Source organism: Tachyglossus aculeatus, chromosome 21 (genome assembly GCF_015852505.1).
Source record: "Tachyglossus aculeatus isolate mTacAcu1 chromosome 21, mTacAcu1.pri, whole genome shotgun sequence".
Classification (NCBI taxonomy): domain Eukaryota; kingdom Metazoa; phylum Chordata; class Mammalia; order Monotremata; family Tachyglossidae; genus Tachyglossus; species Tachyglossus aculeatus.
The window spans coordinates 66,824,454-66,851,476 of NC_052086.1; the positions used below are offsets into that span (position 1 = coordinate 66,824,454).

Below are 27,023 nucleotides of genomic sequence, written 5' to 3' on the forward strand. Positions count from 1 at the left end.
AGACTGTGAGCCCCCCGTGGGGCAACCTGATCACCCTGTAACCTCCCCAGCGCTTAGAACAGTGCTTTGCACATAGTAAGCGCTTAATAAAATGCCATTTGTATTTATTGAGCGCTTACTGTGTGCAGAGCACTGTACTAAGCGCTTGGGAAGTCCAAGTTGGCAGCATATAGAGACGGTCCCGACCCAACAGTGGGCTTGCATCATCATCATCATCATCAATCGTATTTATTGAGCGCTTACTGTGTGCAGAGCACTGTACTACGCGCTTGGGAAGTACAAGTTAAGCTCACAGTCTAGAAGGGTTTGCACTGAGCACCTTTTATGTGTACAGCACTGTACCAAGCGCTTGGGAGAGAACAATATTAACAAAGTAGGCAGACATAATAATAATGATGGCAGACATAGTAATAATAATAATGACAGCATTTATTAAGCGCTTACTATGTGCAAAGCACCGCTCCAAGCGCTGGGGAGGTTACAAGGTGATCAGGTTGTCCCAAGGGAGGGCTCACAATCTTGATCCCCATTCCATCCCCATCAGACTGTGAGCCCACTGTTGGGTAGGGACTGTCTCTATGTGTTGCCAATTTGTACTTCCCAAGCGCTTAGTACAGTGCTCTGCACATAGTATGCGCTCAATAAATACGATTGATTGATTGATTGCACACATGAGGCCACTGAGGCACAGAGAAGTCAAGTGACTTGCCCGAAGTCACACAGCTGACAACTGGCGGAGCCGGGATTCGAACCTGGGACTCCGAAGCCCGGGCTCTTTCCACTGGGACACGCATCCTGCCATCATTATCATTACTAACAAATACTATTAGCATTATTTTTATGGGTACCTCGCTGAGGTGCGGACGAGAAGAGCAGGCCTCGCTCCCCGCCGGTTGGGATGCCCGCCCTCACCCGCGCATGCGCCGACCGCTCTCCGGCCCGGGGGCTCTTTCTCGCCTTGCAACCTCCCGCGCGTTCATTGGTCCGATCGAGGCGGGACGGGCGGGGGCAACAGCCGTCCCGCGCCGCGATTGGCTGGGGCTCCCGCCCTTCGACGAGGCCGCGGACGGGGATTGGCGGAGGGGTGGCTGGGGGTTTGAAACACTCCCGGCCGGGTGGGGAGTGCCACGTTGGGAGCGGGGAGCCGGCAGCGCCCCATCCCGATCCCGATCCCTTTCCCGATCCCGATCCCGATCCCGGCTCCCTGCCAGGCGGCGGCCGCGACGGTGGCGGCGGCCGCGGACGAGGGCGAGGGCGGGGAGCCGGGGGCCCGGGAGGAGCCCGCCGGGATGCTGACCGACAGCCTGGTGGAGGAGTTCGAGTTGCGGGACGAGGAGCCGTGGTACGATCAGCAGGACCTGCAGGAAGGTGAGCGGGGGAAGCGGACGGGGCGAACAGCCCTCTCCATCCCCCCCATCTCACCTCCTTCCCTTCCCCACAGCACCTGTATATATGTTTATATATATATCTATTTATTCTACTTGTACATATCTATTTTATTTTGTTAGTATGTTTGGTTTTGTTCTCCGTCTCCCCCTTTTAGACTGTGAGCCCGCTGTTGGGTCGGGACTGCCTCTATAGCAATCAATCAATCGTATTTATTGTTGTACATATTTATTACTCTATTTATTTATTTATTTATTTATTTTACTTGTACATTTCTATCCTACTTATTTTGTTGGTATGTTTGGTTCTGTTCTCTGTCTCCCCCTTTTAGACTGTGAGCCCACTGTTGGGTAGGGACTGTCTCTATGTGATGCCAATTTGTACTTCCCAAGCGCTTAGTACAGTGCTCTGCACATAGTAAGCGCTCAATAAATACGATTGATTGATTGATTGATTGATTGATTGAGCGCTTACTGTGTGCGGAGCACTGGACCGAGCGCTTGGGAAGTCCAAGCTGGCAACATCGAGAGACAGTCCCTACCCAACAGTGGGCTCACAGTCTAGAGGGGGAGACGGAGAACAAAACCAAACATACTAGCAAAATAAAATAAATAGAACAGATAGGTACAAGTAAAATAAATAAATAGAGTAATAAATATGTACAGATATATATATACAGGTGCTGTGGGGAAGGGAAGGAGGTAAGGTGCGGGGGAGGGGAGCGCTTAGCACAGTGCTCTGCACAAGTAAGCGCTCAGTAAATACGATTGATTGATTGTATATATGTATGTACATATTTATTGCTCTATTTATTTATTGTACATATCTATTCTATTTATTTTACTTTGTTAGTATGTTTGGTTTTGTTCTCTGTCTCCCCCCTTTTAGACTGTGAGCCCACTGTTGGGTAGGGACTGTCTCTATATGTTGCCAACTTAGACTGCCCAAGCGCTTAGTCCAGTGCTCTGCACACAGTAAGCGCTCAGTAAATACGATTGATTGACTGTATATATGTATGTATATATTTATTACTCTATTTATTGTACATATCTATTCTATTTATTTTGTTAGTATGTTTGGTTTTGTTCTCTGTCTCCCCTTTTTAGACTGTGAGCCCACTGTTGGGTAGGGACTGTCTCTATATGTTGCCAGCTTGGACTGCCCAAGCGCTTAGTACAGTGCTCTGCACACAGTAAGCGCTCACTAAATACGATTGATTGATTGACTGTATATATGCATGTACATATTTATTACTCTATTTATTGTACATATCTATTCTATTTATTTTATTTTGTTAGTATGTTTGGTTTTGTTCTCCGTCTCCCCCTTTTAGACTGTGAGCCCACTGTTGGGTAGGGACCGTCTCTATATGTTGCCAACTTGGACTTCCCAAGCGCGTAGTCCAGTGCTCTGCATACAGTAAGCGCTCAATAAATACGATTGATTGATTGCCTGTATATATGTTTGTACATATTACTCTATTTATTGTACATATCTATTCTATTTATTTTATTTTGTTAGTATGTTTGGCTTTGTTCTGTCTCCCCCTTTTGGACTGTGAGCCCACTGTTGGGTAGGGACTAGGGACTGTCTCTCTATGTTGCCAACTTGTACTTCCCAAGCGCCTAGTACAGTGCCCTGCACACAGTAAGCGCTCAATAAATACGATCGATTGATTGATTGATTGATTGACTGGCCGGGCGGGAGGGGACTCCTGGGACCGGGCGTGCTGGGAAGCGCTTAGTACAGTGCAAGCGCTTAGTACAGTGCTCTGCACACAGTAAGCGCTCAATAAATACGATTGATTGATTGATTGATTGATGAAAAGAAAGAAGAATCGGAATCTGGGCGGGGCAGGAGCCGCCGCCTCCTTCTTCTTTCCGAGAAGGTGCTCCGGGGTTTCTCCCTAGTCCCACTCCCGGCCTCCCGACGCGGCTGCTCGGAGATGATGGTTTCATTGTTTCTTCCCTCGTTGATATCGATCGGGTGTGGCCGGATCAATCGACCAGGGGCATTTTTCAATCAATCAATCGTATTTATTGAGCGCTCACTGTGTGCAGAGCACTGGACCAAGCGCTTGGGAAGTACAAGCTGGCAACATCTAGAGACAGTCCCACCCAACGGTGGGCTCACAGTCTAGAAGGGGGAGACAGAGAACAAAACCAAACATACTAACAAAATAAAATAAATAGAGCATATAGGTACAAGTAAAATAGAGTAATCAATATGTACATGCGTATATACAGGTGATGATATACAGATACAGATGATGGTTTCATTGTTTCTTCCCTCGTTGATATCGATCGGGTGTGGCCGGATCAATCGACCAGGGGCATTTTTCAATCAATCAATCGTATTTATTGAGCGCTCACTGTGTGCAGAGCACTGGACCAAGCGCTTGGGAAGTACAAGCTGGCAACATCTAGAGACAGTCCCACCCAACGGTGGGCTCACAGTCTAGAAGGGGGAGACAGAGAACAAAACCAAACATACTAACAAAATAAAATAAATAGAGCATATAGGTACAAGTAAAATAGAGTAATCAATATGTACATGCATATATACAGGTGATGATATACAGATACAGATGATGGTTTCATTGTTTCTTCCCTCGTTGATATCGATCGGGTGTGGCCGGATCAATCGACCTGGGGTATTTCTCAATCAATCAATCGTATTTATTGAGCGCTCACTGTGTGCAGAGCACTGGACCAAGCGCTTGGGAAGTACAAGCTGGCAACATGTAGAGACGGTCCCTACCCAACAGTGGGCTCACAGTTTAGAAGGGGGAGACAGAGAACAAAACATACTAACAAAATAAAATAAATAGAGCAGATAGGTACAGGTAAAATAGAGTAATCAATATGTACATACATATATACAGGTGATGATGTACAGATACAGATGATGGTTTCATTGTTTCTTCCCTCATTGATATTGATCGGGTGTGGCCGGATCAATCGATCAGGGGTATTTCTCAATCAATAAATCGTATTTATTGAGCGCTCACTGTGTGCAGAGCACTGGACTAAGCGCTTGGGAAGTACAAGCTGGCAACATATAGAGACAGTCCCTACCCAACAGTGGGCTCACAGTCTAGAAGCGGGAGACAGAAAACAAAACCGAACATACTAACAAAATAAAATAGAGCAGATAGGTACAAGTAAAATAGAGTAATCAATATGTACATGCATATATACAGGTGATGATGTACAGATACAGATGATGGTTTCATTGTTTCTTCCCTCGTCAATATCGATCGGGTGTGGCCGGATCAATCGACCAGGGGTATTTCTCAGTCAATCAATCGTATTTATTGAGCGCTCACTGTGTACAGAGCACTGGACCAAGCACTTGGGAAGTACAAGCTGGCAACATATAGCGACAGTCCCTACCCAACGGCGGGCTCACAGTCTAAAAGGGGGAGATGGAGAACAAAACCAAACATACTAACAAAATAAAATAAATAGAGCAGATAGGTACAAGTAAAATAGAGTAATCAATATGTACATGAATATATACAGGTGATGATGTACAGATACAGATGATGGTTTCATTGTTTCTTCCCTCGCTGATATCGATCGGGTGTGGCCGGATCAATCGACCTGGGGTATTTCTCAATCAATCAATCGTATTTATTGAGCGCTCACTGTGTACAGAGCACTGTACTAAGCGCTTGGGAAGTACAAGCTGGTAACATATAGAGACGGTCCCTACCCAACAGTGGGCTCACAGTCTAGAAGCGGGAGACAGAAAACAAAACCGAACATACTAACAAAATAAAATAGAGCAGATAGGTACAAGTAAAATAGAGTAATCAATATGTACATGCATATATACAGGTGATGATGTACAGATACAGATGATGGTTTCATTGTTTCTTCCCTCGTCGATATCGATCGGGTGTGGCCGGATCAATCGACCAGGGGTATTTCTCAATCAATCAATCGTATTTATTGAGCGCTCACTGTGTGCAGAGCACTGGACCAAGCGCTTGGGAAGTACAAGCTGGCAACATCTAGAGACAGTCCCACCCAACGGCGGGCTCACAGTCTAGAAGGGGGAGACAGAGAACAAAACCAAACATACTAACAAACTAAAATAAATAGAGCAGATAGGTACAGGTAAAATAGAGTAATCAATATGTACATGAATATATACAGGTGATGATGTACAGATACAGATGATGGTTTCATTGTTTCTTCCCTCGCTGATATCGATCGGGTGTGGCCGGATCAATCGACCTGGGGTATTTCTCAATCAATCAATCGTAACAAAATAAAATAAATAGAGCAGATAGGTACAAGTAAAATAGAGTAATCAATATGTACATGAATATATACAGGTGATGATGTACAGATACAGATGATGGTTTCATTGTTTCTTCCCTCATTGATATCGATCGGGTGTGGCCGGATCAATCGACCTGGGGTATTTCTCAATCAATCAATCGTATTTATTGAGCGCTTACTGTGTACAGAGCACTGTACTAAGCGCTTGGGAAGTACAAGCTGGTAACATATAGAGACGGTCCCTACCCAACAGTGGGCTCACAGTTTAGAAGGGGGAGACAGAGAACAAAACCAAACATACTAACAAAATAAAATAAATAGAATAGGTACAAGTAAAATAAATAAGTAGAGTAATAAATATGTACATACTTATATAGTACAAGTAAAATAGAGTAATAAATATGTACATACATATATACAGGTGATGATGTACAGATACAGATGATGGTTTCATTGTTTCTTCCCTCGTCGGTATCGATCGGGTGTGGCCGGATCAATCGGTCAGGAGGATGCGGAGCTCCAGGAGCGGGCCTGGAGGCCACTGTTTCTCCCCTTCGCCCAACGTCTATGACTCTGTATTAGTGACCCTCCCAAAATGTGGCTGCCCACAATAAACATCCGAAATAAATGATCTAAACCACAGCAGTCTCCTTGGGAGGCTTTCCACCGCCGCCTCCAGGAAAACGAATTTCCCCCAAACAACTCCTTTCTTTGTTACTGTCGGGACCCCCAATCAATCAATCGTATTTATTGAGTGCTTATTGTATGCAGAGCACTGTACTAAGCACTTGGGAAGTCCAAGTTGGCAACATATAGACTTTTAGACTGTGAGCCCACCTTTTAATAATAATAATAATAATAATAATAATGATGGCATTTGTTAAGCGCTTACTATGTGCAGAGCACTGTTCTAAGCGCTGGGGGGGATACAACGTGATCAGGTTGTCCCACGTGGGGCTCACAGTCAGTCCCCATTTTACAGATGAGGTAACTGAGGCTCAGAGAAGTGAAGTGACTTGCCCAAGGTCACACAGCAGACACGTGGCGAAGCCAGGATTCAAACCCAAGACCTCTGACTCCAAAGCCCGGGCTCTTTCCACTGAGCCACGCTGCTTCTCAGCAGCTTCTCACGCTGCTTTTAGACTGTGAGCCCACTGTTGGGTAGGGACTGTCTCTATATGTTGCCAATTTGTAATTCCCAAGCGCTTAGTACAGTGCTCTGCACACAGTAAGCGCTCAATAAATACGATTGATGATGATATACAGACAGTCCCTACCCAACAATGGGCTCACAGTCTAGAGGGGGGAGACAGAGAACAAAACCAAACATACTAACAAAATAAAATAAATAAAATAGATAAGTACAAGTAAAATAAATAGAGTAATAAATATGTACAAACATATATACAGGTGCTGTGGGGAAGGGAAGGGGGTAAGATGGTGGGGATGGAGAGGGGGACGATGGGGAGAGGAAGGAAGGGGCTCAGTCTGGGAAGGCCTCCTGGAGGAGGTGAGCTCTCAGTAGGGCCTTGAAGGGAGGACGGGGAGGATGCGGAGCTCCAGGAGTGGGCCGGGAGGCCGGTGTTTCTCCCCTTCGCCCAACGTCTATGACTCCATATGCGTGACCCTCCCAAAATGTGGCTGCCCACAATAAACATCCGAAATAAATGATCTAAACCACAGCAGTCTCCTGGGAGGCTTTCCACCACCCCCTCCAGGAAAACGAATTTCCCCCAAACAACTCCTTTCTCTGTTACTGTCGGGGACCCCGCACTCCATACCGTTTCCTTGCCTCCTTGTATGCAGTCGTATTCCTCCTCTTCCAGTAATCTGGTTAAAATACCATTTTAAATGCTTAGTGGAAATTAAAATATCCGTTTGGTGTTTAATCCCTTTTAACAATAATAATAATAATGATAGCATTTATTAAGCGCTTACTATATGCAAAGCACTGTTCTAAGTGCTGGGGAGGTTACAAGGCAATCAGGTTGTCCCACAGGGGGCTCACAGTCTTAATCCCCATTTTACAGATGAGGGAACTGAGGCACAGAGAAGTTGTGACTTGCCCAAAGTCACACAGCTGACAAGTGGTGGAGCCGGAATTCGAACCCATGACCTCTGACTCCAAAGCCCGTGCTCTTTCCACTGAGCTATGCTGCTTCTCTCTTTTACTTGGGTAGCTCAAAGCAGAATGTGTTCAGCTATTTGGAAGGTTAAACAGATGTCTTTCTTCCCTTACCCCTTCTATGGCGGGGCCCGATCCTCCCACATTTAAACCCAGAGAAATTATTTTGGAATAATTTGAACCCCCAAATTTAGCATTACTTCATTACGACTTTTAAATGGAATAGGTGAACTGTTTAATATTAATAGGCTTATTTTCAAGAATTGTAGGATGGGAATTCATATATTTTGGGTGGTTTGGAATGAATCAGTGATAAAACCTATCATTCGTGACCGGAATCTGTAAGAAAACCATGCCATTGAATATGTGAAAACGGTAAAATATTTTTGAAATATGTGGAATAGGCTGCTTTGATCGGGTTTAGGAATTTTGAGCATTTCAAACTTAGAGAAAACAGTTCTCATCTCTCCTCTGGGAACAGTACTTCCAAACTAGTGAGTGCCTTGAAGATTCATGTCACCGTAGTAGTTTCCCACCATTTAATCAGTGATATTCATTCAGTCGTATTTATTGAGCGTTTACTGTGTGCAGACCACTGTACTAAGCGCTTGGGAAGTACAAGTCGGCAACATATAGAGATGGTCCTGGATTGAGCAAAACAGTTGTGTGGTCCAAGTTAGTAATAACTGCATTACGCTACTACAAAATTATTTACACCCCAAACACATTTGATATTGTTTTATTACTTAGCCCGTGAAGATATTAATCAAATTATAGGCTTTCCACCAATTTTTTTTGTTCAGTAGGCTCAATAAGAAAACCCTTAAGAGTTTTTTACAATAATAGCCTATGATCAGAGGCCACTTTTTTTATTCATAAATACATGATTAGCGTTTGTATGCTGCACCTTGATTACACGCGGATATCTGTTTACTCAGTACCTAAGTGCTCTGTCATGCTCTTCCATGTGTGCATGAGAGATAGAGTTTAGGATGATCAATAATTGATGATAGTAGTATGGGTTTGGTTTTCTGTTCTGTGATATAAAAGCAACTCATATCATGGTGAATTTTCTGTGCCCATTTAGTCCAAAGCTAGTATAATAATGGTATCTACCTCAGAGATAGAGGACGCAATTTCCGTATTCATAAATTGCAAAATAAAAGGTCTATAAAAGATGGAAGTGTGGAGCAAATGTTAGGTAGTGTCTTTGCCCCAGGATCACTAAACGGTAATGAACTTATGCTGTTAAGAACTTCTCTTGTGATTTTCCAATTCTTTTAGTGTAATGTTTCAGAAGTCTCTAGTTGTATTTCATAGAGTGTGTGAGTAGAGTGAAAATGGGCAAGTGTCTCTTAGCTGGTTGAACAGTTCCTGTGGAGTTCAGTGCGAGACAGTATTGCTCAGCAAGTTGGTTAGGCAAGGTAGCAACATTGCCTTAAATCTTTGGTTTAAAAAAAGTCAGCAAATCTTTCTCCCCACCGCCAACCCAGATTATTTCTTTAAAATTCTTAGCTATGGAGAGAAAATCATAAGGCAATACTTAAAGCAACGAAATGTATTGCCTATAACCATCTTAGACATTTTATTATAGTATTTGTTAACTGCTTACTATGTCAGTCAATTGTATTTATTCAGTATTTACTGTGTGCAGAGCACTGTAGTAAGCGCTGGCGTAGATACAAGCTAATCAGATTGGACACAGTCCACATCCCACTTGGGGCTCACAGTCTTAATCCCCATTTTACAGATGAGGTAACAACTGAGGTACAGAGAGGCTAAGTGACCTACCCAAGGTCACAGAGCAGACAAGTGGAGGAGCCGAGTTTTCCAATAGGCCCGGCCATAGGGGATTTCATTATTTTTAATAAATACACTAACCTCAGAAACAGAGACATCAGTCTGCAACATCATCCCTCATTAGAGTCATAGTGTTGGTCAAAGAGGCTTTTTTTCATGTGTGGCTGCCTGCAAGCATAGAAATGAGATGCTCTGCTTTCAGATGAATGCTTTGATGCAGGGTTCTGTCTTTTGTCGGAGGGCTAAGTAGAGTGGTAAGAATACTGACAGTGATCTGTTTGAGTAAGAGCCTTGCTGGAACTGGAGCCTCCTATACTGGTTAATGATGGCTTTCCCTTTGAAATGTGCCTTTCAGAACAAGGCTTTAGTGCTCTGGATTTTCGTGTAAGTGCAGCTGCCAAGATACCTAGGTTATTGTGCAAGCTCGGAGTAAGAATTCAAGTTTCAACAGCACGTTAGAGAACTAAATCTCTACCTACATTGGCTAGCGTACCTATGTTTCATTCTTATATAAGATTTCTATCTAGTACTTTGCTTGAAGTTGAAAATATAGGTCTAGTTTTATTGTAGGTCTTGCTTGCTGAATCGCTGTAGTAGGTGAGTCAGTAAAACTAACGTCAAGATTTTTCCAAATGTTTACGTTGGATTTTTTTTCTTTCCCAATTATAGTAATGCTGGCAGAGGGAGTTGCACCAAGTGATGTCTGTTTTACTTTGCAAGTGGAAAAGCTTTCAGTTCTCACGTTTGAGCAACAGAGCTACAATGCTGGCTGATGTACAAGTATTATGTTCTTTCATCAATGAGCTAACTAAAGGGACTCTGGTTTTCCCTTTTAATGTAAGAAGTATAACAACGGTGGGCTTTAAACAACTTCATAGTCTTTTGCTGAAAAGTTTATTTTACCGTAAAATGTATTTTGGGATCTTACCAGCCCATTGCTATATGTGGATGTCTTTTCTATGTGTGGAATGAGGGTAAGAGATGTTTGTATGTAAGAGGGATAACTAGGGACAGAGCTGAACGGTAGAGCTGTGCAGGATGGAAAGCCCTAGGGAGAAAAGTTTAACATTGCTGATTTGTGAAATACTTTACTGGGTTTTCACAAACACATAAAAACATCACTACTTTGCTAATTCTTCCTTACAAATCCCTGTTGTGTGATGAGTTTCCAGGGTAGGAACAGAAAACCACATTGTTGATTTGAAATGTAAAGGTTAATAGTAATAATGATATTGAGAAGCAGCGTGGCTCAGTGGGAAGAGCACGGACTTGGGAGCCAGAGGTCATGGGTTCTAATCCCGGCTCCGCCATTTGTCAGCTGTGTGACTTTGCGCTAGTCACTTAACTTCTCTGTGCCTCAGTTACCTCATCTGTAAAATGGGGATGAAAACTGTGAGCTCTATGTGGGACAACGTGATCACCTTGTATCCCTCCCAGCACTTAGTGCTTTGCACAAAGTAAGCACTTAACAAATGTCATTATTATTATTATTATTATTATTATTATTATTATATTTATTGAGCACCTACTGTATATCATGAGCTGTACCAAGAACTTGGGAAAAACAGGAGAAGCATAAGAAACAAGCCCAGTAACTACTCCACTCTACTTTCACAAGCTGTCTACTTTTCACCTTTACAGTAATTGAAATGTAAATCAAGGTGGTGGTAGTAGTAATAGAAATGGTATTTATGGAACGCTTACTGAGTGGTTAAGTGCTTGAAAAGTACAGCAGACACTTCATATCCCCATGTTTCCTCCCGTCTCATAGAAAAGTTTATTGGGCCAATTGCCAGTTTCTGGTATTTAAAAAGAATGCCAACCACCACCTTTTGGTTCAGCAAGTCAGACCTTAAGAGGAAAACAACGATTTTTGTGTGCAAAACTTTACATGAACTAACAAATGTACTCATTTCCTGCTTCATAGGGTGACTATATGGATGGAATGGGGGTGTGGCGGGGGGGAGGGGGCACACTTCATCCAGAGAATATGCATTGGTATGGGATTTACCTTATCAAAAATTATCCCAAATTTGCTGCAAGACCATATATCATGTGACTACCAATCAGGAACCTTGTATAACTAGAAATGCAGCTTGTGATAAGCACATAACTTAGGTACTGTTTTATTTGCTTTCAGTGTTGAAGGGTTCTGTAACTTTCATCATTTGTGAAAACAGGAAAGTTTGTTTAAAACATACCTGGGTTGCTAAGTATTGTAGTCAATCCCGTAATTTAGACCAGTACTTGGGAGATTTTAATTTCAATTTAGAGGTTGGTTCTGGGAAAGACTGGGTTCGAGTTTTGGTGGGAATTTAGAAAATCTTTGCTTTTGCCTCTGGCCATTCACAGTGGGGAGGCCTATGTATTGTGTTACAAACAGGCAGAGAGACAGGAAGGAGGGGTTTTTAAGGAATGCCTAAGAAATGCTGTCAGGCTGTAGCTTCAATATGTATGTGGGGGCAACTGTGTGGGTTTATGCATGCACACTACCCACTATTCCCTTTCTGAAACATCTTTTGTCAAAGGAGCTTAGAGAATTTAACAAGCACTGTTAGGTGGCAAGTAGTGATGGAGAAACAGTTATATAAACTTTCCTGAGGTTACCAACTGAGTCACTGGCAAAAAAAATCAAATTCTTGATTTCAGATTCATTACTTCATCCACAAAACAAGCTGAGAGTAAAGGTAAGTAAATCTGTAGATTTGACTTCAAACAAAGCTGTGTTAAGTAGACATCTTTTATACTAAAGGATTGTTTGCCTTTCCTTAGATGAAAAGTAATATAAAGTATGGGTAATGAAGTGAAGAACAGGGAGACAGGTATTATTGGCTTTGGTCTCTGCTTTGCCCCGACTCACCCTGTGACCATAGACAAGTAAATTTACCTCCCTGAACCTCAATTTCCTCTCCTAAAAAATACTTCACTCCTTACTCATAGGGATATTTTGATATAGATCTCTTACATGCTTTGAGATTTTTTTAAAAGAAGGGATCTATGTGAGCACAGTATTATTTAGCACCTCCTCCGAGAACTCATCCCCAATTAATTTCAACATTTCCATGTTGCATCTACCCAAAAGCTAACCTTAGCACTAAATAAAGCAATCCTTAGTACTTAGTACAATTTAACACAGTCAGTTCCACCAAAGTGTGTTTTAATTATGGGTTTTGAAAAGAGTACTATTGATGAGTATGGGAATGTTCTTCCAGCAAATTGTCAGGAGAAATGATTGTTATACATGACCATGGCAAGACAGGTACAATATCATTTCTCCTTAATATGAGGTTCTTTAAGAACACAACCCCTTGTTAGAAAGGGATTGGTCTTAGATCAATTTACATATCTTTCATTTATTCATCCACTAATCTTTCCATTCTCCGGCCACTATCAGTCATAGCTCTGTTCTCTCTCCTGCTCCCACTATTTGTAAATAATTTGTCGACCTGTCTTCCACTTCAAATTTTGCTTCTATTGTGGACTACCAAGTGTGTAGCACAGTGCTCAGTATGTGCTATTGATTGACTAATACAGTATTATGGGAATGAATCATTTTAGAATGTATTTTGTTGTAATTCAGATATTTAGTTGGAAGTTCTTCAGATTCACTCTCCAATTAACTCGCTATAGCTCTCTGATTTGGCATTCAGATTAACTTTTAATAAGTTAAATAAAAGTGGTCATAGTAGTAGTAGCATTTATTTTGCCTACTTGACATGGTGCCCTGTACTACGCACTTAGAAGTACAGACTAGTGAAATGACACATATCCTATCCTTAAGGATCTCCAATGTCTCCATTTTCTCCAATGGGGGAGACAAACATCTTTACAATTAGTGATCAAAATAAAAAAAATTGAGGCTACAGATAACTGCTCTAGCAATGCATGGTAATCTAGACTACTGCATGCCATCTGTGTGCAGGTATAGAGAACAAAAATCTGTTCATAGTGAGGGAGTGGGAAAAATATGGAAAAGTCAGAAAAAGAAAGAATCATTGCATCTCTCACTCTGAAATATGGAGCTGTGATTGAGGGAAGTGTAAACTGCTAACATAAAATGTAAATACTCCAAGAACAGCCACTACCTATTTTATTGATCTAGCTTTTTATGGTATTTGTTAAATGCTTACTAGGTGCTGAGGTAGATACAAGAGGTCCCTGTCCCACTTAAGGCCCACAGTCTTAATCCCCATTTTACAGATGAGATAACTGTTGCACAGAGAAGTTAAGTGACTTACCCATGGCCTCACAGCACACATGAAGCAGAACCAGGATTAGTAACCAGGTTCTCTGTCTCCCAGGTCTGTGCCCTTTCTCTTAGGCCACACTGCTTCCCCAGCTTGGAGTTATAGCAGGGTTAAAAAGGAGAGAAAAAAGTTGAGACTGAAGGAGTTAGTCACCTATCCTTTTTTTCTCCTGCGGATTTAGTTATTTCAAGTCTTGACTTTCCCGGAGGTACTTAATTTGATGCTGGAAGCAGGAATGATTAAGTCCATAATATTTCTTTTCTAACTACATTACAATCACCAAATTCAGGATTCCTCTGAAAGTTGTTGGAGGATTAACCTGACTTCTGATCAAGTGTGTTGAAAAAGAGAAAAAATTGTTCTTGGGGAAGAAGCTAAACCAGTTGTCTCCTTTCACTTGCCTTGCTTGAGAAGCAGTGCGGCTTAGTGAGAAGGCACATAACCTAGTGGAAAGATCATGGTCCTGGGAGTCAGAAGATTTGGGTTCTAATTCCAGCTCTTCCACTTGTCTGCTGGGTGACCTTGGGCAAATCACTTCACTCCTCTGTGCCTCAGTTTACTTCCTCTGTAAAATGGGGTGTTCAGATTGTGAGCCCCACTTGGGATAGGGACTATGTCCAACCTGATTATCTTGTACCTACCCCAGTACTTAGTACAGTACCTGGTGCATAGTAGGCACTTAACAGATACCACTTTAAAAAAAGGTTGCATAGAAGATCTACAAAATATGGACATTTTCCAGATGTCAGTGAGAGAATTCTTAAAACTACGCCCAGTAATTTGTATATCACGTGGTAGTAACATAATCATTATTAATTTACTGAGTCACTCAATATTGTGAAGTGAGCAATCTGCTCATTTTCCAAACAGCTTGGTAGAAACAGTAATGCCAAGGAAGAGCTGTGAAGAGAACACAAGCTTCCTTTCCAGCAACCTAGGCCATTGTTCCAGTGTGTCTTGGTTCGTCCATACTGTGTGGAATATGTAATTTGATATACACATTCCTATATTTGGATTTATTTGACGAGGCATAGAAAAATTCATTTACCATTTTCATTATTGTTGCTTATTAAAATATCAGTGCACTTTTCTGAAATTAAGTGAAAACATGATTTGTCTTACTAGATTTGCAGCTTGCTGCTGAGCTTGGAAAGACGTTGCTGGACCGTAACACAGAACTTGAGGAATCTCTGCAGCAGATGCACACGACCAATCAGGAGCAGTTACAGGAAATTGAGGTGAATTCACTTATTTTCTTAGCGGTGTATACCACTTATGTCCATCACACTGCTTAAAGTCCAGAAAACAAAAAGGGTTGAATCTTATTTTTTTAGACTTTACATTTTTGATAAGCAGTATATATAGGTGGTGTTTTCAGGCTCTTGGGTGAGGGCCCCTGTAATATTACTTCTTGATGGTGACCTTGGAACCCACCAAGATCGTAACCAAATCTGTGGGGTACTGGTAGCTCTGATTTTCAGTGGACAAGCACTGGTTCATTCCCTTCTATGGGGTCAGTGCATGACCTATCACATCAAAGATGAAGTATGCTGACTGTGTAGAGGAGTCGTTGAGCATTCTTCCTCTTTGGACTTCTGGCTTGAGACTGCTCCTTGTATACTAAGATTGTCCCCACCAAAAAGGGTTGGATAGCATTGCCCTAGAGAGAAATAATAACTCCATCTACCTGTCTTATAGAATTGTCCTGTGTATGTGGATGTGGCTGAAAAAGCCAACGCAGGAGCCACTGCCCCAACCACACTGGGCAGACAAAAGATTGTCCCTTGTTGCATTGTTTTACTTACTGTTTGTTGCCCCTGCCGCAGTTTTCTCTTTTGCCTCCTATCTCTTTCCCTGTGAAGTCTTTGTTCAAGGAGAGCTACTCACTTTTTGCTGGCAGTGGGCCATGACAGGTCTGTCCTCAGCCACTGACTCCCACTTTTCAGCTGGGATGCAGCATCGTCTGAGTCTTTGTTTTACCGCTTCCGTAAAATTCTTCCCCTGGCCTTCTTGCTTTCAATTTCCAAATTTCAACTCTCCCTTCAGCAGCTGTTTAGGTATCCTGCTCTCACTTTTTCTTCTCACCTGTCCCACCCAGTTTCAGTGATGATAGGAGACTAACTGTGTCCCAGAGCTTCATTGTTTGTGATCATCTTGCCGTCTGATATCGAGTGTGGCCTGTAAATGATCCTGGTGGAACTGTTCAAGGAGTCGGATGTGGCTAGTGCCTGGGTCTCACAGCAATAGAAAAGGTTAGACAGCCCTCCAGTTCTATAGATCTTCAGTTTGATGTGGAACCTGTTACCACACTGAGGCCATACTCTCACAGTGTCCCAGAGGGTAAGCTGGCCTTGATTCTGGTTTGTTTTTTTTTTGTTTTTAGGTTATTAAGCACTTACTATGTGTCAACCACTGTTCTAAACCCTGGGGTAGCTAAAAGTTAATCAGAGAATCAGCATGGCCTAGTGGGTGGAGGATGGACCTGGGAATCAGAATGTCATGGGTTCTAATCCCAGCTCCGGCACTTGTCTGCTGTATGACCTTGGGCAAATCACGTAACTTCTCTGTGCCTCAGTTCCCTCAACTGTAAAATGGGGATTAAGACTGTGAGCCCTGTGTGGGACAAGGACTGTGTCCAACCTGATTAGTTTATATCTACCCCAATGCTTAGAACAGTGCCTGGCACATAGTAAATGTTTAACAAATACTATTATTATTATTAATCAGGTACAATCCCTGTCCCACATGGGGCTCACAGCCTCAGTAGAACAGGTATTGAATTCCTGTGAATTCATGCTGCTATTTTCCTGTACATTATTGCAAGAGGGGAAAGTAGAAGTAACTAAAAGGTAAAATGGGATGGGGGCATGAGGGGAGGGGAAAGCTACAAAGTTATCAACAATTAGGTACCAGAGGAAGATTTGAAATCAAGGCTTCTTCACTCATTTCTGTTTCCCAGCAAGGAAGCAAAGATAATCTGAAGCCTGAGACCTTTATAAATTGAAACAAAGTAGCCAAAAAATTTGGTTTTATGACATATACTACTCCTGGATTAACTGCACAATACATAATTCCCTGCCTTTGTTATATTCTTGGTGCTATATTCATTCCCATTTCTGGTGAATTACTTTTTCATGAAATGGTCATTTGTAATTTGGTATAGAACAGTTAGTCAAAGTAATGAAAGGATGCTTGACAAAACGCTCTAGTTTCCTGTGAAAAGCATAGTACTTTCACATATCCTGCCTTGTTCTTACTGCCACCTGAGCAGCCCAGTTATTTGAAAATCCTTGCCCTGCCAGTTAACAAAGGTATTAGTCATGAAAATGATCATGCGCCATCCTTTGAGGTTTGTCAGAGTTAAACAAGAAATAGTTTCTCAGTGTAGAACTAGGGCTCATGGGTGATAATACAGAATGGGTAGAGAAACTTAGAAACTTCAGGATAAATATTTAGGAACATCTCAAAAACAAATGGCTGTGAACATAGAGGACTAAAATGACTCTTACAAATGAGACCAAAACAAATTTAATGCCATGAAGGGTGGAATACATATACTGTGAGCCTCATGCAGGAGAGGGACTGTGTCTAACCTGAACTTAGTACACTACCTGATGCATAGTAAGCACTTATCAAATATTATTATTAGTGCACCCCAAATATCTATTACTTTTTTATCCCAGCCATTATTTTCAAAGTACATCCATCAGAGCTCCCCAATAATCCCGTTCTCAATAAACTTTCTGAGCACGGTTTATGGCTTGCTGTGAACATGCCTCAAAAGCTATTGTGTAAGTATCTGGATTCAGAAACCCAAGCCAGAAACACCAAATTCTATTTTAACCTGTGCCACAATGAAGATTACAGAACATTCTGTTCACTAAGATTAATTTAATGAAGCTCGAGAGCTTGCCAGACACTTGAAAGTGAAGAAAATCCAAATACAGTATTAAAAAATTGGTCTTAACTTAAAAGGCCAGTCTCTTCCTACCTGAATGCTAATTTAGGTGCTTATACTAGTTTACCTCTTTCTGTTTGTTAAGTAGTGTAAATGGTGGTTAGGGAAAAAAGGCAGTTTGGTATTTGTCCCCCTGCCTCCAGTTGATTTAAAATTCCTTTCTTAAACACTATATCTGAGGAATTTCATGTAACACATGGCTCCCCAAGAATCTTTGGAGATTAAGTACTTTAAAGCATTATTTTTAATTAATGACATTTATTAAATACTTACTATGTGCTAATAGGTGAGTTACATTCCAGGCTAACAACAGGGTCACAATCCCTGTAGAGATCCTTCAGGTTCTGTGGTATGATCCAGCAATGTCTTTCCAAGCTCACAATTTATCGTATTCCTATTTAACAGACAAGGAAAATGAGTCCCAGAGAGGAAAAGTGCCTTGCCGGAGGTCATCCAGCTGGCCGGTAGCAGAGCTGGAATTAGAACCCTGTTCTTCTGACTCATTCAGTGAATGAACCCTGTTCTTCTGACTCATTCAATCAATGAATGGTATTTGTTGAGCACTTTCAGTGTGCAGAACTGTACTAAGTTCTTGGGAGCACAGTACTAAGCTCTTAGAGTTGGTAGACACATGTCCTGCCCACAAGGAGCACACAGTCTAGGGACTCCTTATCCCATGCTCTTTCCACTAAACTATGCTACGTCTATTGTGGTCATTTATATTTAGGAAAAGGTGTCTTTTAGGGATGTTTGATAATACATCCATAACAATTATATTGGGTGCAAGGAAGGCAACCATAACATATTTTTCCCAGTATGGTTTTGCCCCTGTTGAAAACAGAACATCGGTCTTGATGGACAGTTGGTCTAATGCAGTAAGGGGATTTATCTTCTTAAGTAAAGCCATCAACTTAGCTTATTGTGAATAGGTTTAAACATCAGCACCATGTAAACGTTTTTCACCTTAGGAAACAAGAAATTCAATTTGCTGTCTAACTACCCAAGTGACAGGACCATTGGCAGATGTAGCAGAAGCAGCAGCTGGTTAGGGGAGCTGCGAAAGAAGATGAGGGAGAGATCCAGTCACAGGAGTGTCTCGATCAGCCTCTCTCTCACCCCTTTCACTACTGCACCCCTCTCCCTGGTCTGTCTGCCATTCTTCTGGGGAAGCATCTGGATTGGAAATTCCTGATAACAAGCTGTAGCTATGTTAACATAGTTGGATGATTAGAGGGAGTGTTATGTATTGCTTACAGGAGCCAGAGTGTCTGCTACACAATTACTGTACTATTGGTTAAGTAGTTTATCATGGCTTTATTTTCCTAATTTCTAAAAGTGGGGTAATTGGACTAGTCACGGGTTCTGAGGTAGTGCACAAATAAATTTTTACTTGCCACAGTGACAAATTTCAAGTTCTCAGGTTGTAGAAAGGTTCGACTTTACTTTAGAAAAGTAAAGTCCTACAGAGGGAGCCAAGGGTCTGCATTTGATGGCGAAAGGCCTTGGTTTTGACCCTTCACAGCCCTAAGAACAGCCTAGCTTTCCTCAGCTTTGGATCGAGTCTTCTAGCTCAAACCTCAGGACAACATAAAAAACCCCCAACAAACTTAACATGTCCAGAAGAGAACACCTCACCTTCCCATCCAAACCCTCTCCTCTCACTGCTTTCCCCATCATCATTCTCCTGTCTCACAAGCCTGCAACTGAGGCATTATCCTTGACTCATCTGTATCTTTCAATCAGTCACCAAATACTGTCACATGTATACTCAGAACATCTCTAGATCCTGCACATTCCTTTCCATCCAAACTGCTGCCACTCAGGTCCAAGCACTTGTCCTATCCCATTTCAACTACTGCATCAGCCTCCTCCCTGACTTTCCTGCCAATCAACCTCTCCAGTCCGTACTTCACTCTGCAGCCTTATTTTTCTATGAAATCATTCTGTCCACATCTCCCCCATCCTCAAAACCTCCAATGGTTGTCCTTCCATCTCTGCATCAAAAAATAATTCCTTACCATCAGCTTTCTCCCTCCTTATCCTCATTCCTTTCCCAATGCAACCCAACACTTTGCCTCAAACTCATCTCTTGCTGTCAACCCATTGCTCCCACCCTCCCGCCTATTTAAATCCGCATTTACTTCAGGATGCCTTCCCAGACTAATTTCTAATATCTTCACCCTATTTTTCCTGCCTTCTGCATCACCCATCCACTTGTCTGTTGTCCGTGCTTAGGGAGTAACCTCTAAGCACTTTGATTCTCACTCCACCCCCACCTCCATGGTCCTTATGATGCATATCCTTTTACTCTGTTGCCACCTGTAATTTATCATCATCATCAATCGTATTTATTGAGCGCTTACTATGTGCAGAGCACTGTACTAAGCACTTGGGAAGTACAAATTGGCAACATATAGAGACAGTCCCTACCCAACAGTGGGCTCACAGTCTAAAAGGGGGAGACAGAACAAAACCAAACATACTAACAAAATAAAATAAATAGAATAGATATGTACAAATAAAATAAATAGAGTAATAAATCTGTACAAACATATATACATATATACAGGCGCTGTGGGGAAGGGAAGGAGGTAAGATGGGGGGATGGAGAGGGGGACGAGAGGGAGAGGAAGGAAATAAATAAAATTTATTTTAATGTCTATGTCTCCAACTAGATTGGAAGCTCAAGGGGAGAGATCATATCTTCCAAATCTTTCCCAAGGACTTAGTAGAGTGCTCTGCATAGAGGAAGTGCTCATTAAATATGATTGATTAACATAAGCTTTTATTTAAGGAATTGCAAAGGAATGAGCCTGAAGGAAACTAAATTATACACTTAATAGTGGCTTCTTATCCAAACTGGGCAAAAACAACAGCAAGGAGTAACTCAGAGCAATCCTAGAAGTGGCAGACAACTATGGAAATTGATCAAAGAGAACTTTCTAGATCAATGAAGGGCCAGGAGAGCCACACAATTACCTCTGTGGGATTGGCCCCTGCAGAAACCCTCTCTTCACCATTTGACACCAGGGCTAGACCAGCAGGGAATGACCTGTTTTTCTCACCTCATCTGAAATCCTTCCAGGCTGACTGGCAGAATGCTCCAGAAACACTGTGTGACAGTGTAAATCTCACAGGCCTGGACTGCATTGCTACCACACTGCTTTCATGCCTTCCTCGTTCCCCTTCTTTTAACCTGCTGGTTGACCTTCTCGGTTCAGCTGTATTGTTAAAGATTACAGTAAAGGTGGCTCAATGTACCTATAATTGCAGGAGTATTTGTTGCAGAAACTGTAAATTATTTACTCTCAAACTCCTTGTGCACTGGAGAGAGTACACTAGAAACAGATACAAGAAAATGAAACTGAAAAAGGGGCTATCTAAACCAGGTTGTTCCTAGATTTTTCCTGTTGCAAAGTCTGTGTGCTCTCTGGAGCGTGGAACAGGATCTTTAATTAAAAAAGCTGTGATTGCATTTCCCCAGTAGTTACTGTGGAGCTGACCACAGTACCCAATTAACAATTAAGCTTCTTTTCTAGAGCTTATGATCTCTACTGAAAAGTCTAAGGGGATAAGGAGAAGTAAAAGGAGAAGTGTGATTATGAGATCTAATAGTGGCCTTTAATTGCTATGGTCGATTCAACTGTAAAAACTGAGCCGATTCTCCAAGATCTTTTGTATAAAACATCCAGGTGAGGTGAGAGTATGGTTGGGAAGATCAAAGGCAGCCTTGCAAATGTAGTAAGTTTTTTTTTTTAAAAAAAATTCACATCTGCAAATATATTTACCAGAAGACTGCAAAGTTTGCATCAGTCTTATCTACATTTGCTTCTTATGAAAACCCAGTAGAAGCAGCAAAGTTCGATTGCTTTTTTTTAAGACTGCTATTTAATTTTCCTCATTAGTGGTGTTTCCTCTATATTGTACTGCATACAGTATGTCCTACCCCGAGACTGTGAAGCCATAGATGGGATAAGGAATGTGTCCAATCTGCTTATATTGTATCTTCCCCAGCACATAGTATGTGTGGCTCATAGAAAGCACTTAAATTCCATAATTATATGTATTTTTTTCTTAGCGAAGTAATTGCAAGTCACAATTTCATTTTTTACTTTGTTTAGAGCACTTGAGTAAGCATGTGTTTCAAATGGAAAGTATGCTAATCTGTTTTACAATATCCCAACTCTCTGAGAAGAATAGAAGAGGTTGTCTATGGTGACTTTAATGATAAAGGTTAAAGATGGTGTCAGTACCCTTGGGTTGAAAATATTTTATCCTCCAACATTCCGAAGTCTCTTAGAACCACTAAAAAAGCTAACCTGGTATGTTTCTCACAAGAAGCAGATTAATGAGAGAACATTTCATACAGAATTAAACAGAGTAGGGGGGAAGGCTTTAGCATTAAGCTGAAATGTTTCTTTGTGATTCTTCTTTTTGGTTACTTTAAGGCCTGAATATTGGATTTTCAGGCTTAAGTCACACTAGGACCCTCCATCCAGGCCTTCTGTGCCTGCCGTCCATGAGAAATTAAATTCCTTTAGTCAGGTTTTCATAGCTGACACTTAATCCAACTACATAATGGCGTCATTTGGAGAGGTCTGTTTGGCTTTTTTGTGTGTGAGGTAAAATGGTGTCTAGCGATCGTTTTGCATAAAGTTACTCTTCTGGAATTGGAATTTCCTTCTCAGGTAACAAGTTTTGGGAAGGGTCAAAGGAGGTACATCCACCAGAGTTCACTCCCATTCACAAATGGCCACTTGTATATATGACCGATGGTAATGATAAAACTGCGGTATCATACCTGTTTAATCAATCTTATCTATTGAGTGCTTACAGTTTAGTATCTAATCTAGTCATGTCATTCTTCTACAGCACTTGACCAAGCAAGTGGATCTCCTTCGGCACATGAATGAGCAGCATGCCAAAGTGTATGAACAACTGGATATCACAGCAAGGGAACTGGAAGAGACTAATCTAAAGCTTGTTTCAGACAGTAAGGCCTCCCAGCATAAGATTCTGAGGTAAAGTTCTATCAATTCCTCCAACAATGGCAATTGAGAACCCATTTGAAATTCTGATGGGAACTCTTAAATACTTAGAAGGAAGGGGCACTGCCACAGTGGTTTTGCGGTGGTGTGATATAGTATGCTGGGACTTTGGGCAAGTCACTTCACTATACCTTAGTTTCCTCAACTGCAAAATGGGGATTCAGTACCAATTCTCCATCCTACATTGTGATCCCCATGAAGAACAGGGACTAAATCTGGCCTAATTACCTAGAACAGTGCTTGATACATAGAGAAGCAGCATGGCTTAGTGGAAAGAGCCTGGCCTTGGGAGTCAGAAATCATGGGTTCTAATCCCAGCTCCACCGCTTGTCAGCTGTGTCACTTAACTTCTCTGTGCCAGTTACCTCATCTGTAAAATGGGGATGAAGACTGTGAGCCCCACGTGGGACAACCTGATGACAATATATCTATCCCAGTGCTTAGAACAGTGCTTGGCACATAAGCGCTTAACAAATACGAACGTTATTATTATCGTAAGACTTACCATTTAAAAAAAAAGGTCCAGCAGAAGACATTTCAAATTAAGAAATCTGAGCTTGACTGGATAGTGCTAATCTACCATCACTGATCATGCCCTAAATTTAATGTGACAGGCGCTAAGTGGTTTATATCCCATCCTTCCAGTCTGACGGAGACTATCGAATGCCTACAAACCCACGTTGATGACCTCCAGAGGCAAGTAGAGGAGCTGAAGACGTCAAGTCGAGGCAAGGGAAGTCAGGAGAGATGTGAGCAAGCTAAGTCGACGTGCAGCTTTTCGTGCCTGAAGGAATTATATGACCTACGCAAGTAAGACACTGTCCCTTATGCTGAAATTTCAAGGCTGGAAAATTTTTCACTTGCCTGGCACATTCGGCAGAAGTGATAGCTTTCAAGTATGCACATTAAGAAATGGCATCAGGGCACTTCAACCAGGATATTGTACCCTCCCAAGGGGTCAGTACAGTGCTCTGAACACAGTAAGCACTCAGTAAGTACGACTGAGTGACTAGCATAACCAAACTAGACCCTGCATTTGTCACACTGAATGCCAATGTGCAGAGATTGTTTTGTACTGTCAGTACCTTGAAATTTTACCTCTGTGAACATCCATCAGGGAGTTCTGGCTTCATTTTGCAGCTGGAAAATCTATTTCAGATTTCTTAAGGTATCATATCAGCTCCCAATTAAAAGGTTCTACTGACTCAGAATATTAGAAAATGAAATCCTCGGTAAGCTTTCTACAAATAAATCCATTCTTTCTGAGGTGGAATATTTAAACTGGCCTTCTTATTCCAAGTTGCTCCCTTGGTGAATAAGCCACAAGAGTAGCAGTATTTCCAACTGAAATGCCACTGGTCTCTACCTGACATTCTGCTCTCCAAAGCTTTATTACTGGTTGAAGAGTGTTGCCTTGCCACCAAGAGTCTTACACTTTCAAGCAGACTTGTCATTTAGCAAAGGGTCGTGGCAACAGGGAGAGACTACAATTTCACTTGTCCATTTGACCTTGGTTAAGAGAACTGTCACCCCACCTCTTTGAGTAAGTCCATCCAGGGATGGGAATTAGTTGCAGCATTACATTGTCAGGGTGTTGGCTCAACAAACTATCCTGCAGATTTACTCAGCCACCGTAAAAGAGGTACTCAGTTCTCCTTGGTTTCAGTGACCTCGAAGAAGTCCCATAATTTAAATAATTGATTCCCTCTTCCAAGGTAACAGAGGAACACCCCTCCCCACCTTTTTCCTCCATTGTGCAAGTTGTGCTTTGCTTCCCCAGGCACTTTGTCCATGACCACGTGTTTGCAGAAAAAATCACCTCCATGCAAAACCACCCAAGCCCTGACGAGGAAGAAAATGAGAACTTGAAAAAGACAGTGATGGCACTGCAGGCCCAGTTGAGTACAGAGCGACAGAAGCGGGTGACCGTGGAAGAGGAATACGGGCTAGTGCTGAAGGAGAACTGTGACTTAGAGCAGCAGCTGGGAGCTGCAGAAGCTTACCGGGCCCGGGCCCTAGAGCTGGAGGCCGAAGTGGCCGAAATGCGGCAGCTGTTGCAGGCGGAAAATCCATATGTGAATGGTGTTGAGAAGCTGGTGCCCGAGTCGTTGTTCATCTCCTTCAAAGAGCCTTTTGAGAGAGAGCCCGATCAAATTCTGCTCGAGGAGATGGGCCCAGCAGGGCCAGACCTAGTAAAGAGGACCCTGAAGCGCAGCAGTAGTGAAACGATTTTGAGCAGTGCAGCTGGAGGTGATATTGTCAAGGGCCACGAAGAGACTTGTATCAGGAGGGCAGAGGCTGTGAAGCAGAGGGGAATCTCTCTTCTGCATGAAGTGGACGCCCAGTACAGTGCACTGAAAGTTAAGTATGAAGAGCTGCTGAAGAAATGCCAGCAGGAAGAGGATACGAAACATAAGGCAGTGCAGACCTCAAGGGGCCCCAGCAAGAACCTGAGCGGGGCGAGCTCACAGGCTGAACCGGCCTCCAGCAGCCCGGAGTCTGCTACTTCCACCAACCCCATCACTTCCCCCACCACCTCGGCTCCTCCGGAATACAAAGCTCTCTTTAAAGAGATTTTTAGTTGCATTAAAAAAACCAAGGAAGAAATAGATGAAAAGAGATCAAGATACCAGTCTCTTTCCTCTCCTTCCTAACAGATTTGTCTGTCTTCTTATACTAAAAAACAAAACAAAAAAAGCCAACCACTCTCCCCTGCCTCATCCCTGGAAACAAGTATTTGCAGATAGGTTCCCCTGCTGGGCAGTGGCCCCTGTAAAACCCAATATTGCATGTACAATTTCTTTCCTGTTAATTCTTCCATCTTTGCGTAAAAAGAGCAAGGAGAGATGGATCAGAGCGCCTGATGCGGAGTTAGAAAAAGTCAATGACATGCTGGCCTGCTTTGCTGACAAAGGCAGAGCTTAGAGGCTGGTGCACCAGTTTCTAGCTTCAAGGCATATGTACCTATGGGGGAAGTTCTGAGGGTTAAACCTAGAATAACTGGTACACGTTAACAGGCAGAGCTGGTGCAGTTAGATCTACGTCAGGTTTCCCAATTATGGATGAAGCATAAACTACAAGAGGACTCCAGGGTGGATTATGTTAGTTTCTGTGAGTCAGTTTGGGAGTTTATTCTGGAGTGCAAGGACCTGGGCATTATGAATATTACAAGTCCTCCGTTTAGCCTCTTGGTACCCAAAACTCTAAAAGGTAGATGCATTTGATGTCTACCCCAACTTAAATGTTCCAAAATTTAGAGCACCTAGTTCCAGGTAATATATTGGAAAGTTTTGTCCAACCTTTCATGGGCTGTGAACGTATAGAAGGGAGAAGTCTGTCAGCACAAAATAGCTGGGGGTTGGATGTCTGTATTCCAGTGATTTTCCTTAAGGTGGCCTAGGAAAGGAAATATCTAATATTAACCTTCTTTCCGTGTAAGAGGGGAAAGAACTGCAGTCACTGCAGGGGAAGGAAGAGTCATCAAGGATGAGATCATGAGCAAGTTTTCCTTTGGGGAAATTATTTGCTGTGGTACTGAGTCTATCTTAATCTGAATTGGGGCTGGCTGGCTGAAACCAGCAGTTCTAGGTCAATTCTTATAAAATTTTTGTAGATGGTTTTTTTTTAACTCTTTACAGAAGTTGTAAAAACTCAAATTTTGTGTCTGCTTCTCTATTAAACAGTATTGTTTTTCTGCTGGTGGGCAGAATACTCACACAGCAATTGCATACTAGTAATTTAAAGCTATTTAAAAAGAACTGAAGTTCTGAACTATTATGAATATTTTTCTAAAAACCAAATAAAGCTACTTATAGAAATGAAAAGAGACCTGCAACTCATTTTTGTTTGAACACCACACACCCAAGACAGCAAATGACAATGCAGAAAACTGTAGGAAATACAGAACTGGTTACTGAAGGATAAAGCTTGAACTACTATCTGGTAAGTACAGATGACTTGGTGAAACCCCTGCTAGCAGCTGGGTTTGCCAATGACTGTCCTAACCCCTTTGAGCATTCCAAAGTAGAGCTGAAATTTCTAATTAAATAAGTCCTTATAGCTAAGGTTGATAAAGGTATTGATTTTTAACTGTTCTTTTGATAGGAGATGGATGGAAGAAACCCAAAGAATAGATTAAAAAAAAACTGGTGGTCAGAAGGACAAAGA

General features: G+C 42.1%; 1 protein-coding gene across 1 annotated transcript; it reads left to right on the forward strand.

The window, feature by feature from the left end:
• Window positions 1-1,164: 1,164 nt before the first annotated feature.
• On the forward strand, window positions 1,165-26,680 carry CDR2 (cerebellar degeneration related protein 2). Its single transcript, XM_038763886.1, has 5 exons — window positions 1,165-1,368; window positions 14,976-15,088; window positions 22,681-22,829; window positions 23,502-23,666; window positions 24,637-26,680. The coding sequence occupies exons 1-5, from the start codon at window positions 1,290-1,292 to the stop codon at window positions 25,508-25,510; spliced, it is 1,380 nt and encodes a 459-aa protein (XP_038619814.1). The 5' UTR covers window positions 1,165-1,289; the 3' UTR covers window positions 25,511-26,680.
• Window positions 26,681-27,023: the final 343 nt, after the last annotated feature.